Genomic DNA, 12317 nt, shown 5'->3' with positions numbered 1-12317 from the left:
CACCCAGACTCCAGGTTTGTCCATTAGGTCATTTGTTAATTGACACCCGAAGCCCTGCCCGGCTTCCTCAAGAATCCTATGGATCCCTCCAGAAATGTTTCTTAAATCTAACCTTGAAGAGGGGGTGATTCCAACCAGGGATGCAGTGATGTAAGCGCAGCATGCCACCCCCCCCCCCCCAGTAGTGACTGCAGTATCGAATGTACCTACCGCTCTCTGGTGTCTCACTCCCCTTGCTCAGACCTATGCTGCCCCTCCCTGGTATCTCTCTCACCTTCTCCTCTCTCTTCTTCTCCCATAGCCTATCCCTACCTACTATCTGCTCACCCCTCTGCCCTGCCTTCCTACCCTGGGGAACTCCTTCAGCCTGAATAATGTGGGAGGGAAGCATCTGTCTCTCCTTCTCCTTGCCACCCTGCAGCCTTGTTCCTGAGCGCATCTCCCTGCACTGGGTTGACTGGACATGTAAAGGAGGAAGCTTTAAAGGCACTCCAAGAGACAGACCACTAATGGGGAGTGGCAGGTGCCGGTCTGCCAACACTCCAGTCAATAAGATTATTCATCAGCAAGGCAGCCACGTTCCCGACAGCAGGAGAGAGGAGCGAGGAGGTGTTTCTTTCCTGACTCTGGTGCCCTTTTTGAGAGCTAGCTACTCTGTGCACCAACCACTAATCGTGCTGGCTCTGGAAACAGTGGCCCGGGTCGTCTTTTGCACGGAGATATGCCTGGCACAGGCAGGGGTTGAAAGGGGGTTGTCAAGCAGCAACTTATGCCTCCCTGCTTTTTCTGGCACGTTTGCTCTAGCCCCGTCCCTCATCTTAAACTAGAGCAGCTTAGATGCTGCTCTAACTTACACCAACTGGGTATGATCTCTAGGGGATCATATGCAAGCTGTAAATTGTATAGCACAGGCAAACTCCATCCAGCATGCTGCCATGATGTGTGTGGGACAGTTGGTGTAGGAGCTAACGATACCACTTGGTGCCAGCTGATTTCTCCCCTACACTGAGGATGCTCTCTGCTGGCCATTTAGGGCCAGATTCTGCCACTTAGCAATGCCTGAGTGGTGCACAACAGCCAGCACAGAAGGAGAAAATCTGGGCTATTAATTGAAGTAACTGGAGGTAAGGTGATTTACACCAACTGAGGATCTGTCCCTTTATGTTTAGCAACAGAATAGTAAAATTGGGACATCTTTCTGCTCTGTGATTGTACAGCACCTAGCACAAGGGGCTCCTGGTCCAGGACCAGGGCCCTAGGCATTGCCACAATACACCTAATAAATAACAATAAAATAATGTAACATCCCTGATTGACATGGTTATCACTGATACAGCTGTACTGTATGACATCTGTTTCCAACCATTTATTAGTACTGTTACTTATTTGTACTCTGCTATCATCCAGAGACATCAAGATCTGGGTCCCATTGTGCCAGGAACTGTACAAAGGCATAGTAATGGGTCATCTCTTCCCCAGTGAGCTTACAATGTATGTTCAAGGGATGGTTGGCTCAAATTTGGCCCTATATGTAGATTATAAATTAATGAACTTTTCCAAAAATGGAATATGTATAGAAATGTTTTCCTGCATTTTTGTTTGTTTAAACCAGCCATTCCCTTGTGTATATGCCATTCAAACATAGCCTCTTTGTTCTAATGCATGAGACCAGGAAAGTGAAAATGACTAGCAGCAGGGAGTGCCCTGGGAGACTGTTGTCTCAGTACTTTGTTGACTTAGAGCGATACTCTAGGGGAGGCAATTTGGCTTAATGTATAGCGTAATGGGCTGCAATGCAGCAGATCTGGGTCTGTCCCAGCCCTGCCACTGGATTGCTGGCTGAATTTGGGCAAATCCTGTCACCGCCTGGTGCCTCAGTATCCCTATCTGTAAAATAGGGATAATGATGCTGACATCCTCCACGGTAAAGTGCTTTGAGATCTACAGATGAACATGCTGTATGACAGCTAGGTGATGGTATTAGCTCAGCCACAAGTTGATGGTCTGGCTGCAGGAATCACTGGGTAAAATCTGTTGCCTATTCAGATTAGATGATGGTCGCTTCTGGCCTTAAACTCTATGAATTGTCTAAGCTGAGTGAGATGCAAAAACAAACCAATGTAAATACCCAGGAGCCTATTTGACTTTTACCATTCTTTTCATTTTGACCATCAAATTCATTTGTAACCATAAGTAGGAACATTTTATTTGTTCAGTTACTTTTAACTTGATGCTTAATATAAGAGTCCATTTCAATGCAGCTAAGAGGTTTTGCTCCTTTATAACATCCGACTCAAATGCCATTTATAGCTCTAATGATCATTGCTGGGGGCTTTTCCTTCCCCACTGCTGAGTGAGCATTGAATATCATGTGATAGTCGACATGATGGAGCTGGTGGGAGCAGCAATCATGTCAATAGACAGTCAATTAATGTGAGCAAGCCAATTTCCTAACCATTTGTTTCCAATATATAAATCATCCCATTGCAATAATTTTCTTCTTACTGCCCCCTGTGTGATGCTGTAATGACATTTTACTGTATAAATAATTGCAGCCAGCACACTTAATGTGTGTCTGGCATTGTTCCTTCCTTGACATTGTTCCTCTTTCATTGTTCAACTGCACAGAATGTAATTCTCCAAAGCAGCACATGGAAAATCTGTTCCCCCAGTGAATTCCCCAGCTGCTCCTTATAAAGATTTAACTTGCCATTAGTGTGCAGTCCAAATCCAAAATTTCCTAGTGACCAAATCCCCTTCCATTCTGTACAGCTCACTCAAAATGTAGGGTGAATTAATTTAGGTTTTGGGGGAGGGGTTCTGTCTACAACCCTGGTCGTGTAATCAGTATGTTGCCAACAGGTTGCTATCTTGGCAAACTGATGCCCCCTGTAGGTGACTAGCGCATGGTCTCAGAAGATGTTGTAAGATCGATTGTTGTGTCATGAGGTAATTATAGCTTGTGTTTTCTTGACTCTTGATTGCTTTTCTCTCCATTGCCGCGAGAGCTGGCTGCCTCCTGTACTTCTCTATTTGTCACAAATAGGAAGTTTAAGAGGCAGAGAAATTCTGCAAATGAAACATCTCTGCCCGTTAGCCATATCGTAGTCCTGACCCAGCTTCTTCATCATGAAGGGAAAAGGGAGAGAAGACTAACTAACCCAAGGAGTTAGCAGTAATCGATCTTATGCTTTAACAGGGGAACAGCAACAGAATTTCCCCCAGCATGCCCACTGCCTCACATGAGAAGCTTAAAATGCAAAGGGATGCAACCCAGCCACCCCAAGAGAAGCCCAGTATCCTGTTTTCCGACAGTGGCCAGTGCCACTGTATCCAATGGCTCACCCTTGTCCTATGCTTGTTGACACCCCCAAAGAATTCTAGTAGATTGGTGAGGCGTGGTTTCCCTTTACAGAAGCCATGCCGACTCTTCCCCAACGTATCTATGTATTCTGGTAATTCTGTTCTTTAATATCGTTTTAACTAATTTGCCTGGTACTGGAGTTAGCCTTACCAGCCTGTATTTGCCAGGATTGCCTCTGGAACCTTTTTTAAAAATTGGTGTCACGTTAGCTATCCACAAATCATCTGGTACAGAGGTTAATTAAAGCAATAGGTTACATACCACAGTTGGTAATTCTGCAATTTCATATTTGAGTTCCTTCAGAACTCTTGGGTGAATACCATCTGGTCCTGGTGACTTATTTCTGTTTAATTTATCAATTTGTTCCAAAACTTCCTCTAATGACACCTCAGTCTGGGACAGTTCCTCAGATTTGATACCAAAAAAGAATGGCTCAGGTGTGGGACTCTCCCTCACATCCTCAGCCATGAAGACCTATGCAAAGAATTCATTTAGCTTCTCCACAATGACCTTGTCTTCCTTGAGTGCTCCTTCAGCACCTCAATTGTCCAGTGGCCCCACGGATTGTTTGGCAGGCTTCCTGCTTCTGATGTACTCAACAAAATTGCTGTTTTGAAGGATGCCTTTTTGTCTCTAACTGCTTCGTTTAGCCGTGGTGGCATTTTTTGTCCTCTTACTTTTTTTAAAGAAAATGTATTGTTTGGGGTGTATGTATAGTTAGTCTGTATTATCGTGTTTTTTAAAAGTTTCCATGCGGCTTGCAGGCATTTCACTCCTGTGACTGTTCCCTTTTTTGAACTACACAAAAGTGAGGACGCTAATAACATGTAAATTAAAAAGAAGTTAAATGCTACTGTGGTGGGTTTATTTGGTATTTTCTCCCCTACAAAGATGTTAAATTTAATTACATCATGGCTGATATTACCGAGCAGTTCAGCTATATTCACCTCTTGGACCAGATACTGTGCGTCACTTAGGACTAAATCAAGAATTGCCTCTCCCCTTGCGGGTTCCAGGGAAAGCTGTTCCAAGAAGCAGCCATTATTGGTGTCTAGAAATATTATCTCTTTATCACATCCTGAGGTGCCATGCTCATAGACAACATGGTTGAAATCCTCCCTTATAATTGGGTTTTCTGTTTTTGTAGCCTCTCTCATCTCCTTCACCAGTCACTGTCACCATTGTATATTCCTACTGCTACACTCTTATTAGTCAAGCGTGACATTTCTGTCCCTAGAGATTCTGGGGTACTGTTTGATTCATTTAAGATTTTTACTATATTTGACTCTATGCTTTCTTTCACATACAGTGCCACTTCCCCACCAGCATGATCTCTTCTGTCGTGACTACATATTTTTGCACTGGTTGTGATGGTGACACCAGGGATCCAAATGGGGGTCGTGCTGGTTGTGATGGTGACAGCAAGGATCCGAATAGGGGTTGCGTTCGTTGAGAACTGACCACGCTGTTTGACTTTTCAGTTGTAAACAAAACACTCCTGGCAAAAAATCCGGCCGGAACCCTGCTGCGGCTCTCCCCTCCCATCCCTAGAGAAACCTCCCCAGGCAAACTCGCACCAGAGCTGGTGCCAGCACTATGCAAAGCAGCCACATACTTGCTGGCTGCCAGATGAACCAGGGAGAGGAGTTGGCTGTTTGCCTGAAGTGTTACTGATAGCCAACCATGATTATTCCTTCCAACCTGAGCACCCTCAAAGTGGGAGTTGGGGGAAGTACTCTGAGGGTGGGAGGAGATGTTCTCAAAGCACGACAGCCCCTCATTTCAGTACCGGGCGCTTTCCCAGCTTGGCACACGCCCTCATGATTAAAGAGGGCCGGACTCACTCTGCCAGTTCAGACCTTGCTTGGAAATGAAGGGTTCCAGCTTTAGAGCAGAACTCCAGGCTTGGGAGGTTTAGGTTCCTCCGGAATCTGGCGGAGCACCAAGAGTAGGGTGACCAGATGTCCCGATTTTATAGGGACAGTCCTGATATTTGGAGCTTTTTCTTATATAGGCTCCTATTATCCCCCACCCGCTCTCCCAATTTTTCACACTTGCTGTCTGGTCACCCTACCCAAGAGCCAGGCTCTGAGCTGATCTGAAGCAGGGGAGCACCACTGAAGCTGATGGAGCGGTGGGTGTTTGACCTCAGTTGAGGATCTGACTCGTTCGTGTGCTTTTCTTTCTGGTTGCCTGATGCTGGGCAAGACTAGATTTCAAACAAGGATCCTTACTGCTTGCGCAGCATGTTCCTCTAGTGAGATTGAAGAGGATACTACAATCATGCAAGCCTGTGTAGATCGAAACTGGATAGAAACATGGATTTATATTATTAGTTCTTGGGAAATCATTGACTTAAATAAATGGAAGAAAGATTATTACTATTTTTTTTGCCTAACCTCAAACTTATTTTCAAAGGAGCCAAAAGGAGTTAGGCACCCAATGCCCATTGACATTCCCATTGGGTGCCTAATCCCCTTAGGCTCCTTTTGAAAATCCAAGCCCAGATGTTTTGTAAAAACTAACCCTCCCTCCCAGCTAGTGTCTTTTTTTATAGTGAGATAACGGAGTCCAAGAGCCTGTAAAGACCTTGAAGGAACAGAACAGAAAGGGATGGGTAGTGGCCAGGTTGTGTTTGGAGGGAAAGAGCAGGAGGAGGAAGGTGTGAAGCTGAGAATGGCGGCACCTATGGATTAGACATGAGCCTTTGTTGGAGAATTTGGATCCGGGACCTGAACTCTCTAAAGTTTGGGATTCAGCTCTGGGAGGTTTGGCTCAAGCCGTTGTAGAGAGTGGCTGAAAATTCACGTCCAGGTTTGGAGTCCAAGTTCCAATGAACTCAGGGATTTGGGTGGGGAGCGGGTAAGATGTTGATCATCCAAGGGAAATGAGTGAAGGCCTGTGCTGTATCTTCGGGTTGGATCCTGTCTGATTCCCCTTGCTTTTGCCTAGCTGCCTTTGAATCAAGGAGTCCCCCTTTTTTAGCACAACCCCACAGCACCTTCCATTCCCTTAGATCTCCTGTAATTACTCAGGGCCACAAATTCCCTCAAGAATTGCAGGTGAACCGCCTCATCACCTGTTTACCAGCATCTCCCACAGCTTCTCTGCGCTTGCTATCTAGTTGTCGGATAGCCAGAGATTAGGGAACACCCTCCCTCAGTAACCTCTAAGGATGCTGCTTGCTCCAAGCCCCACTTCTGCTGAGCTTCCCCGTGACAGCGCAGTGGGGGCATCACCCGGGGAGAGCTGGTTCTCTTTATTTCAGTAAAGATTTGGTACCTTCGGGAACCATTGAGTTGCGCAACAGCCACCTTTGTAACAGCCTGGTCTTATTTTCATTGCCTCCATCCTGCCGCCCCATCTCCCTGCCTTTGTTTGTCACGCTCACTTGTTGCATCTTGTCCTGCACTGAATGGTGTGCTTGTCGGGGAAAGGAGCAGGTCTTCATGTATGTTTGTACAGGGCCGAGCGCAATGAGGCTGGTGGAGGGGTCTAGGCACTTTAGCAACACCAAGATTCATTCTTGTTCTTCTCTGTTGTAGGAAATGAACGAAATGGGCTGGACTTTAACAGACAGGTAAGATCTACCCAAACATTCCTCTCCTTTTGCAAGGCAGGTCATTGCATTTGCTGATCTCGTTGGGTCCCCAGGAACTGTTCTTCGTGGATCAGAATGACTGATGCTGCTTCTCTGTGTAGGCCTTTCTAGTCCATAGTCCATTTGTTGATTTAAGATTTTGTTTAAATCCACGTGAACTTTTTTTTTTTTTTTATTAAATCACGCTATGAAAGGGATTTTCGTTCCATTGGGAGAGAATCCAGCCTCGGCTCCAGGGTGCCACAGACGTTCTATTGTGTGTGACATTGTCGCCCTCCATATGTGTCTGGATGCACGGGGCCGATGCACCTGAGTGTGAGGGACAGGCATGGTGAGGGTGGTTTGAGTTCTGGCTGTGCCTGGGGCAACACTATTATTTTCCTGGGATGGGGAGCTGAAAAGGCACAGATTCCCCTGCAGATTTCCCTTTGCAAGATAGCAGGGGGCAGGAACATCAGACAAACATAGACTGCCCTGACATTTTAAAAGATCTATTTCCAGATATAAGTGAATGAATCTGGACAGGAGTGGGTCTCAAGAACTGTCTCCTTTGCAGCCTCCCCTGGACTCTTCCCCTGCCACTGTGTTGTAATCAATGTTAGGTTCCTGGTTGTGGTATCTGCTAGGGCTGTCAAGCGATTAAAAAAATTAATCGTGATTAATCGTGCTGTTAGTAATAAAATACCATTTATTTAAACATTTTTGGATGTTTTCTACCTTTTCAAATATATAGATTTCAATTACAACACAGAATACAAAGTGTACAGTTCTCACTTTATATTTATTTTTTATTACAAATATTTGCACTGTAAAAAACAAAAGAAATTGTGTTTTTCAATTCACCTAATACAAGCACGGTAGTGCAATCTCTTTGTCATGAAAACTGAACTTACAAATGTAGAATTATGTACACACACAAAAACTGCATTCAAAAATAAAACAATGTCAAACTTTAGAGCCTACAAGTCCACTCAGTCCTACTTCAGCCAATCGCTTAGACAAATAAGTTTGGTTACAATTTGCAGGAGATACTGCTGCCCACTTCTTGTTTACAATGTCACCTGAAAGTGAGAACAGGTGTTCGCATAGCACTGTTGTAGCTGGCGTCACAAGATATTTACGTGAAAGATGCATTAAAGATTCATATGTCCTTTCATGCTTCAACCACCATTCCAGAGGACATGCGTCCAAGCTGATGACGGGTTCTGCTGGATAACGATCCAAAGCAGAGCAGACCGACACATGTTCATTTTCACAATCTGAGTCAGATGCCACCAGCAGAAGGTTGATTTTCTTTTTTGGTGGTTTGGGTTCAGTAGTTTCCACATCGGAGTGTTACTTTTTTAAGACGTCTGAAAGCATGCTCCACCTAGGGTGACCAGATGTCCTGATTTTATAGAGACAGTCCTGATTTTGGGGTCTTTTTCTTATATAGGCTCCTATTAACCCCACCGCCTGTCCCTATTTTTCATACTTGCTGTCTGGTCACCCTAGCTCCACCCCTCGTCCCTCTCAGATTTTGGGTGCTTAAGCCTTGGGTTGAGTGCTGTAGCTATCCTGAGAAATCTCACATTGCTACCTTCTTTCCGTGAAGGGGGAGGGTTCTTTCTGTGGGGGGGAGGGATAGCTCAGTGGTTTGAGCGTTGGCCTGCTAAACCCAGGGTTGTGAGTTCAATCCTTGAGGGGACCACTTAGGGATCTAGAGCAAAAATCAGTACTTGGTCCTGCTAGTGAAGGCAGAGGGCTGGACTCGATGACCTTTCAAGGTCCCTTCCAGTTCTAGGAGATGGGATATCTCCATTAATTAATTATTTTTGTCAAATCTGCAGTGCAAGCGTTCTTAAAACAAACCACATGTGCTGGGTCATCATCCGAGACTGCTATAACATGAAATATGCGGCAGAATGCGGGTAAAACAGAGCAGGGGACGTACAATTCTCCCCCAAGGAGTTCAGTCACAAATTTAATTAACGCCATGTGCGGCCGATATAATAGGCAAGGGGAGGCACTGCCTCTCCTAGTGCAGGTTTCAGAGTAGCAGCCGTGTTAGTCTGTATCCGCAAAAAGAACAGGAGGACTTGTGGCACCTTAGAGACTAAATTTGTTAGTCTCTAAGGTGCCACAAAAACTCCTGCTCTTTCTCCTAGTGCAGCCGTCCCTGCCGCCCGACACCAGGGCTGTGGTGACCCCCCCTCCCGCCTCTTCCCCTCCCTGCTCTGACTCTTCCCCGAGGCTCCCAGGGACTGCTGTTGCTACCTGATCAGTCTTCTTCCTCTCTGCTCCTCCACTCCCCTTTTGGAGGTCCCCGCAGCTGCCTGAAGCTTCTCTCCTCCTTATTCCCCCTCCCCGTGGGGCCTGGTGTGTGTGTGTGTGAGGATGCGAGTGGCAGGCAGGGGAGTGAGGCGGCATAGGGAGGGGATCCCTGAATAACTTTTACACCGGTGAAAAAACCTTCCAGAGACCTTGTAGCCAATCACTGAAACTGTTAAAGGGCCATTAAAGTGGTAATGACAGGTTTCAGAGTAGCAGCCGTGTTAGTCTGTATCCGCAAAAATAAATGAAGCCATTTAACAGGCATTTGCCAACGGCCAGGAAGCCTTTCCCTTTGGCCACATTCAGCTGGCTTTTCTATTGTAGCAAAATGTGTTATTTGGGGGTTAAAAACCGTTTCCAAATTCTTGATCTAGGCGTTTTATTCAAACCCAGTTTAAGTAAAGGAGTCTGGCAGGGAATTATGTGTAAGAGAGGTGATTAAACTACTGCCATAATGCAGGCTGTCAATGACCAAGGCTTTTTCAAAAGGAGAGATTCGGCTTCAGTTTGGCGCAGGTGGCGTGAAAAGCCACGTCTCTCTATATACAGTATACACCGATCAAACTCCCTACCATGCAGAGGAGAATCCATCTGGCAATTGATCTATAGCTGTTGCCTGTTCAGTTCCCTTAGGGAATGTTATTAGTGCTTTAGGGTGAAAAAGGGGCAGTGTCTCACAGCGGGGAGGGAGATCAGCAGCAGGGTGAGGAGGCAAGCAGCAGGTTGGCGAGCGGCAGGTGGGTGGGGGAGGTGGTCAGTGGAGGGGGGGACTTTACTGGGGGGTGAAGAGGTGAGCGGCGAGTCAGCGGTGGGAGGGGGCAGGGGCAGGGCCTGGGGCGGAGAAGGGATGGAGCATGGGCGGGGCCATGGACAGAAGAGGCAGGACAAGGCGCTCGCCTCCCCCAGGGGAAGTTTCACCCACCATCCATGATTAACACATTACTTTTTTAACGAGTATCATCAGCATGGAAGCATGTCTTCTGGAATGGTGGCTGAAGCATGAAGGGGCATACGAATGTTTAGCATGTCTGGCATGTAAATACCTTGCAATGCCAGCTACAAAAGTGCTATGCAAACGCCTGTTCTCACTTTCAGGTGACATTGTAAACAAGAAGCGGGCAGCAGTATCTCCCATAAATGTAAATAAAGTTGTTTGTCTTGGCGATTGGCTGAACAAGAAGTAGGACTTAGTGGACTTTAGGGTCTAAAATTTTACATGGTTTTGTTTTTGAGTGCAGGCATGTAACAAAAACAGCTACATTTGTAAGCTACGCTTTCACGATCGAGATTGCATTACAGTACTTGTATGAGGTGAATTGAAAAATACTATTCTGTTTATCATTTTTACAGTGCAAACACTTATAATAAAAAAATAATATAAAGTGAGCACTGTACACTTTGAATTCTGTGTTGTAATAGAAATCAATATATTTGAAAATGTAGAAAAACATCAAAAATATTAAATAAATTTCAATTGGCATTTATTGTTTAACAGTGCAATTAATCACGATTACTTTTTTTGAGTTAATCACATGAGTTAACTGTGATTAATCGACAGCCCTAGCATCTGCAGCCATGGCATCTCTGATTGTCCGGAGATTTTTGAAGACCGTGTTGAGAAATCCCCCCGAATCTTGAGTCCCAGGTCAAAACCCTCAGGTGAGGCAGGTAGAGTCAGCACTTCTTACACCGTAGATCCCAGCTCCTAAAATGCTGTAGGGCCTTCTCCAAAGCTCATTGAAGTCAATGGGAAAGACTCCTACACTGACTTCTGTGGACTCTGGATCAGATCCTCAGAGCCCAAAGGAGATGGAAGCCTAGAGACAGATGTGGGAGGCGGCAGATTTGTGGGTTAGCTCTGGCCTCTAGCCATAGGGTTGGGGAGGGGAAAGCCATAAGAGGCTGGGGCTATCTCAAGGCTGTCATTAGGGATCTGAGCAGATGTTGCATATGTGCAAATTCATCACCCTGGTGATGGGCAGGCTGTTCTGGTCCTTCCCCTTTCCCACTGCACTCTCTGCCCCTCAGGGTTTGCCCTGGTGGTTTCCATCTGAGAAGGTGTGAGTGGGCCATTTATCTGTTTGTTTGCTTTGGCTCATCTGGGCTTGGGTGGATCAGTCCCTCCCCATCAAAGGTGTCTTGACCCGCCCAGTTGTCTTCCATTGGAAAACCACACTAAAAACAAAAAAGCCTTGTGGCTCCAACTCTGTGGACTCCAGAACTGATGGCAGAGAACTTCTGTGAGCCAAAGGGATCACCTGAGTGGCTCAGAACTAGTCGTAAGGGAAAATTCCATCGAGATAGAAATAGGCAGCGAAAGTACGTTGTGCCGGATCTAAAGCCACTTGAAATCAATGGAAAGACTCTCATTGATTTCACCAGCCTTTGGATCAGACCCAGAGGCTGCTCTGGACCTCATAGGATTGGGCCCTACTACACTGAATGATTTACATCAGAAATGCAGACTCAGCAATAGGCTGTTTCCCCATAGACTCCCCAGTGCTGCCCAAGCCATCTAGACAGGATTTCTTTGTAATGACTGGGGGGGGGGGGGATTAAACATCAGGTCATCACTTTCCATGTATACTCCTTCCAATATGATGGGCATTTATCAGAATGTCGGACAGGTATGCATCATCAATGCTTTCATTAATCTCTCCATCCCGTTTTATTGTGGAACAGTTGGTTGTCTTCTTCGTCTCTCAGAGAAGCACAAACACTTGCCACAATAATATACAGTAGGAAACAAGCCCACAACAGCAAAGTGTCCGGCATAATAGGTTTGATCCTTCCCCAATAGAAGTCAGTTGCAAACAGGGGCGCTGGAACAATTTGGATAGTGGAGGTGCTGAGAGCTGTTGAACCAATGTATATGATGGAAACTACTTCAAGCCAGGGGTTACGGCAGTACCCCTAATTCCAGCACCTATAGTAGGTTTTGACATTAGTCACGTCTGCTAACATGGTAGAGTCCAGTGTGGTAACAACCAGGGCCGGCTCTACCATTTTTGCCGCCCCAAGCAAAAAAAAAAAAAAACC

At 45.9% G+C, this 12317-nt stretch overlaps 1 protein-coding gene across 1 annotated transcript in view; it reads left to right on the top strand.

Moving 5' to 3' along the window:
* POU2F3 (POU class 2 homeobox 3) overlaps positions 1–12317 on the top strand; it is a 57638-nt gene that overhangs the window by 13969 nt on the left and 31352 nt on the right. The window contains exon 4 of the mRNA XM_024196671.3: positions 6910–6944. Within this exon, the coding sequence (XP_024052439.2) occupies positions 6910–6944 (35 nt within the window). The remainder of the gene's footprint in view (positions 1–6909; positions 6945–12317) is intronic.

The sequence above is a fragment of the Terrapene carolina genome, unplaced genomic scaffold (genome assembly GCF_002925995.2).
Source record: "Terrapene carolina triunguis isolate 2854851 unplaced genomic scaffold, T_m_triunguis-2.0 Scaffold374, whole genome shotgun sequence".
In the NCBI taxonomy this organism is placed as follows: Eukaryota; Metazoa; Chordata; order Testudines; family Emydidae; genus Terrapene; species Terrapene triunguis.
Note: the sequence above shows the minus strand (reverse complement) of the source record. Positions and strands in the feature narration are given on the sequence as shown.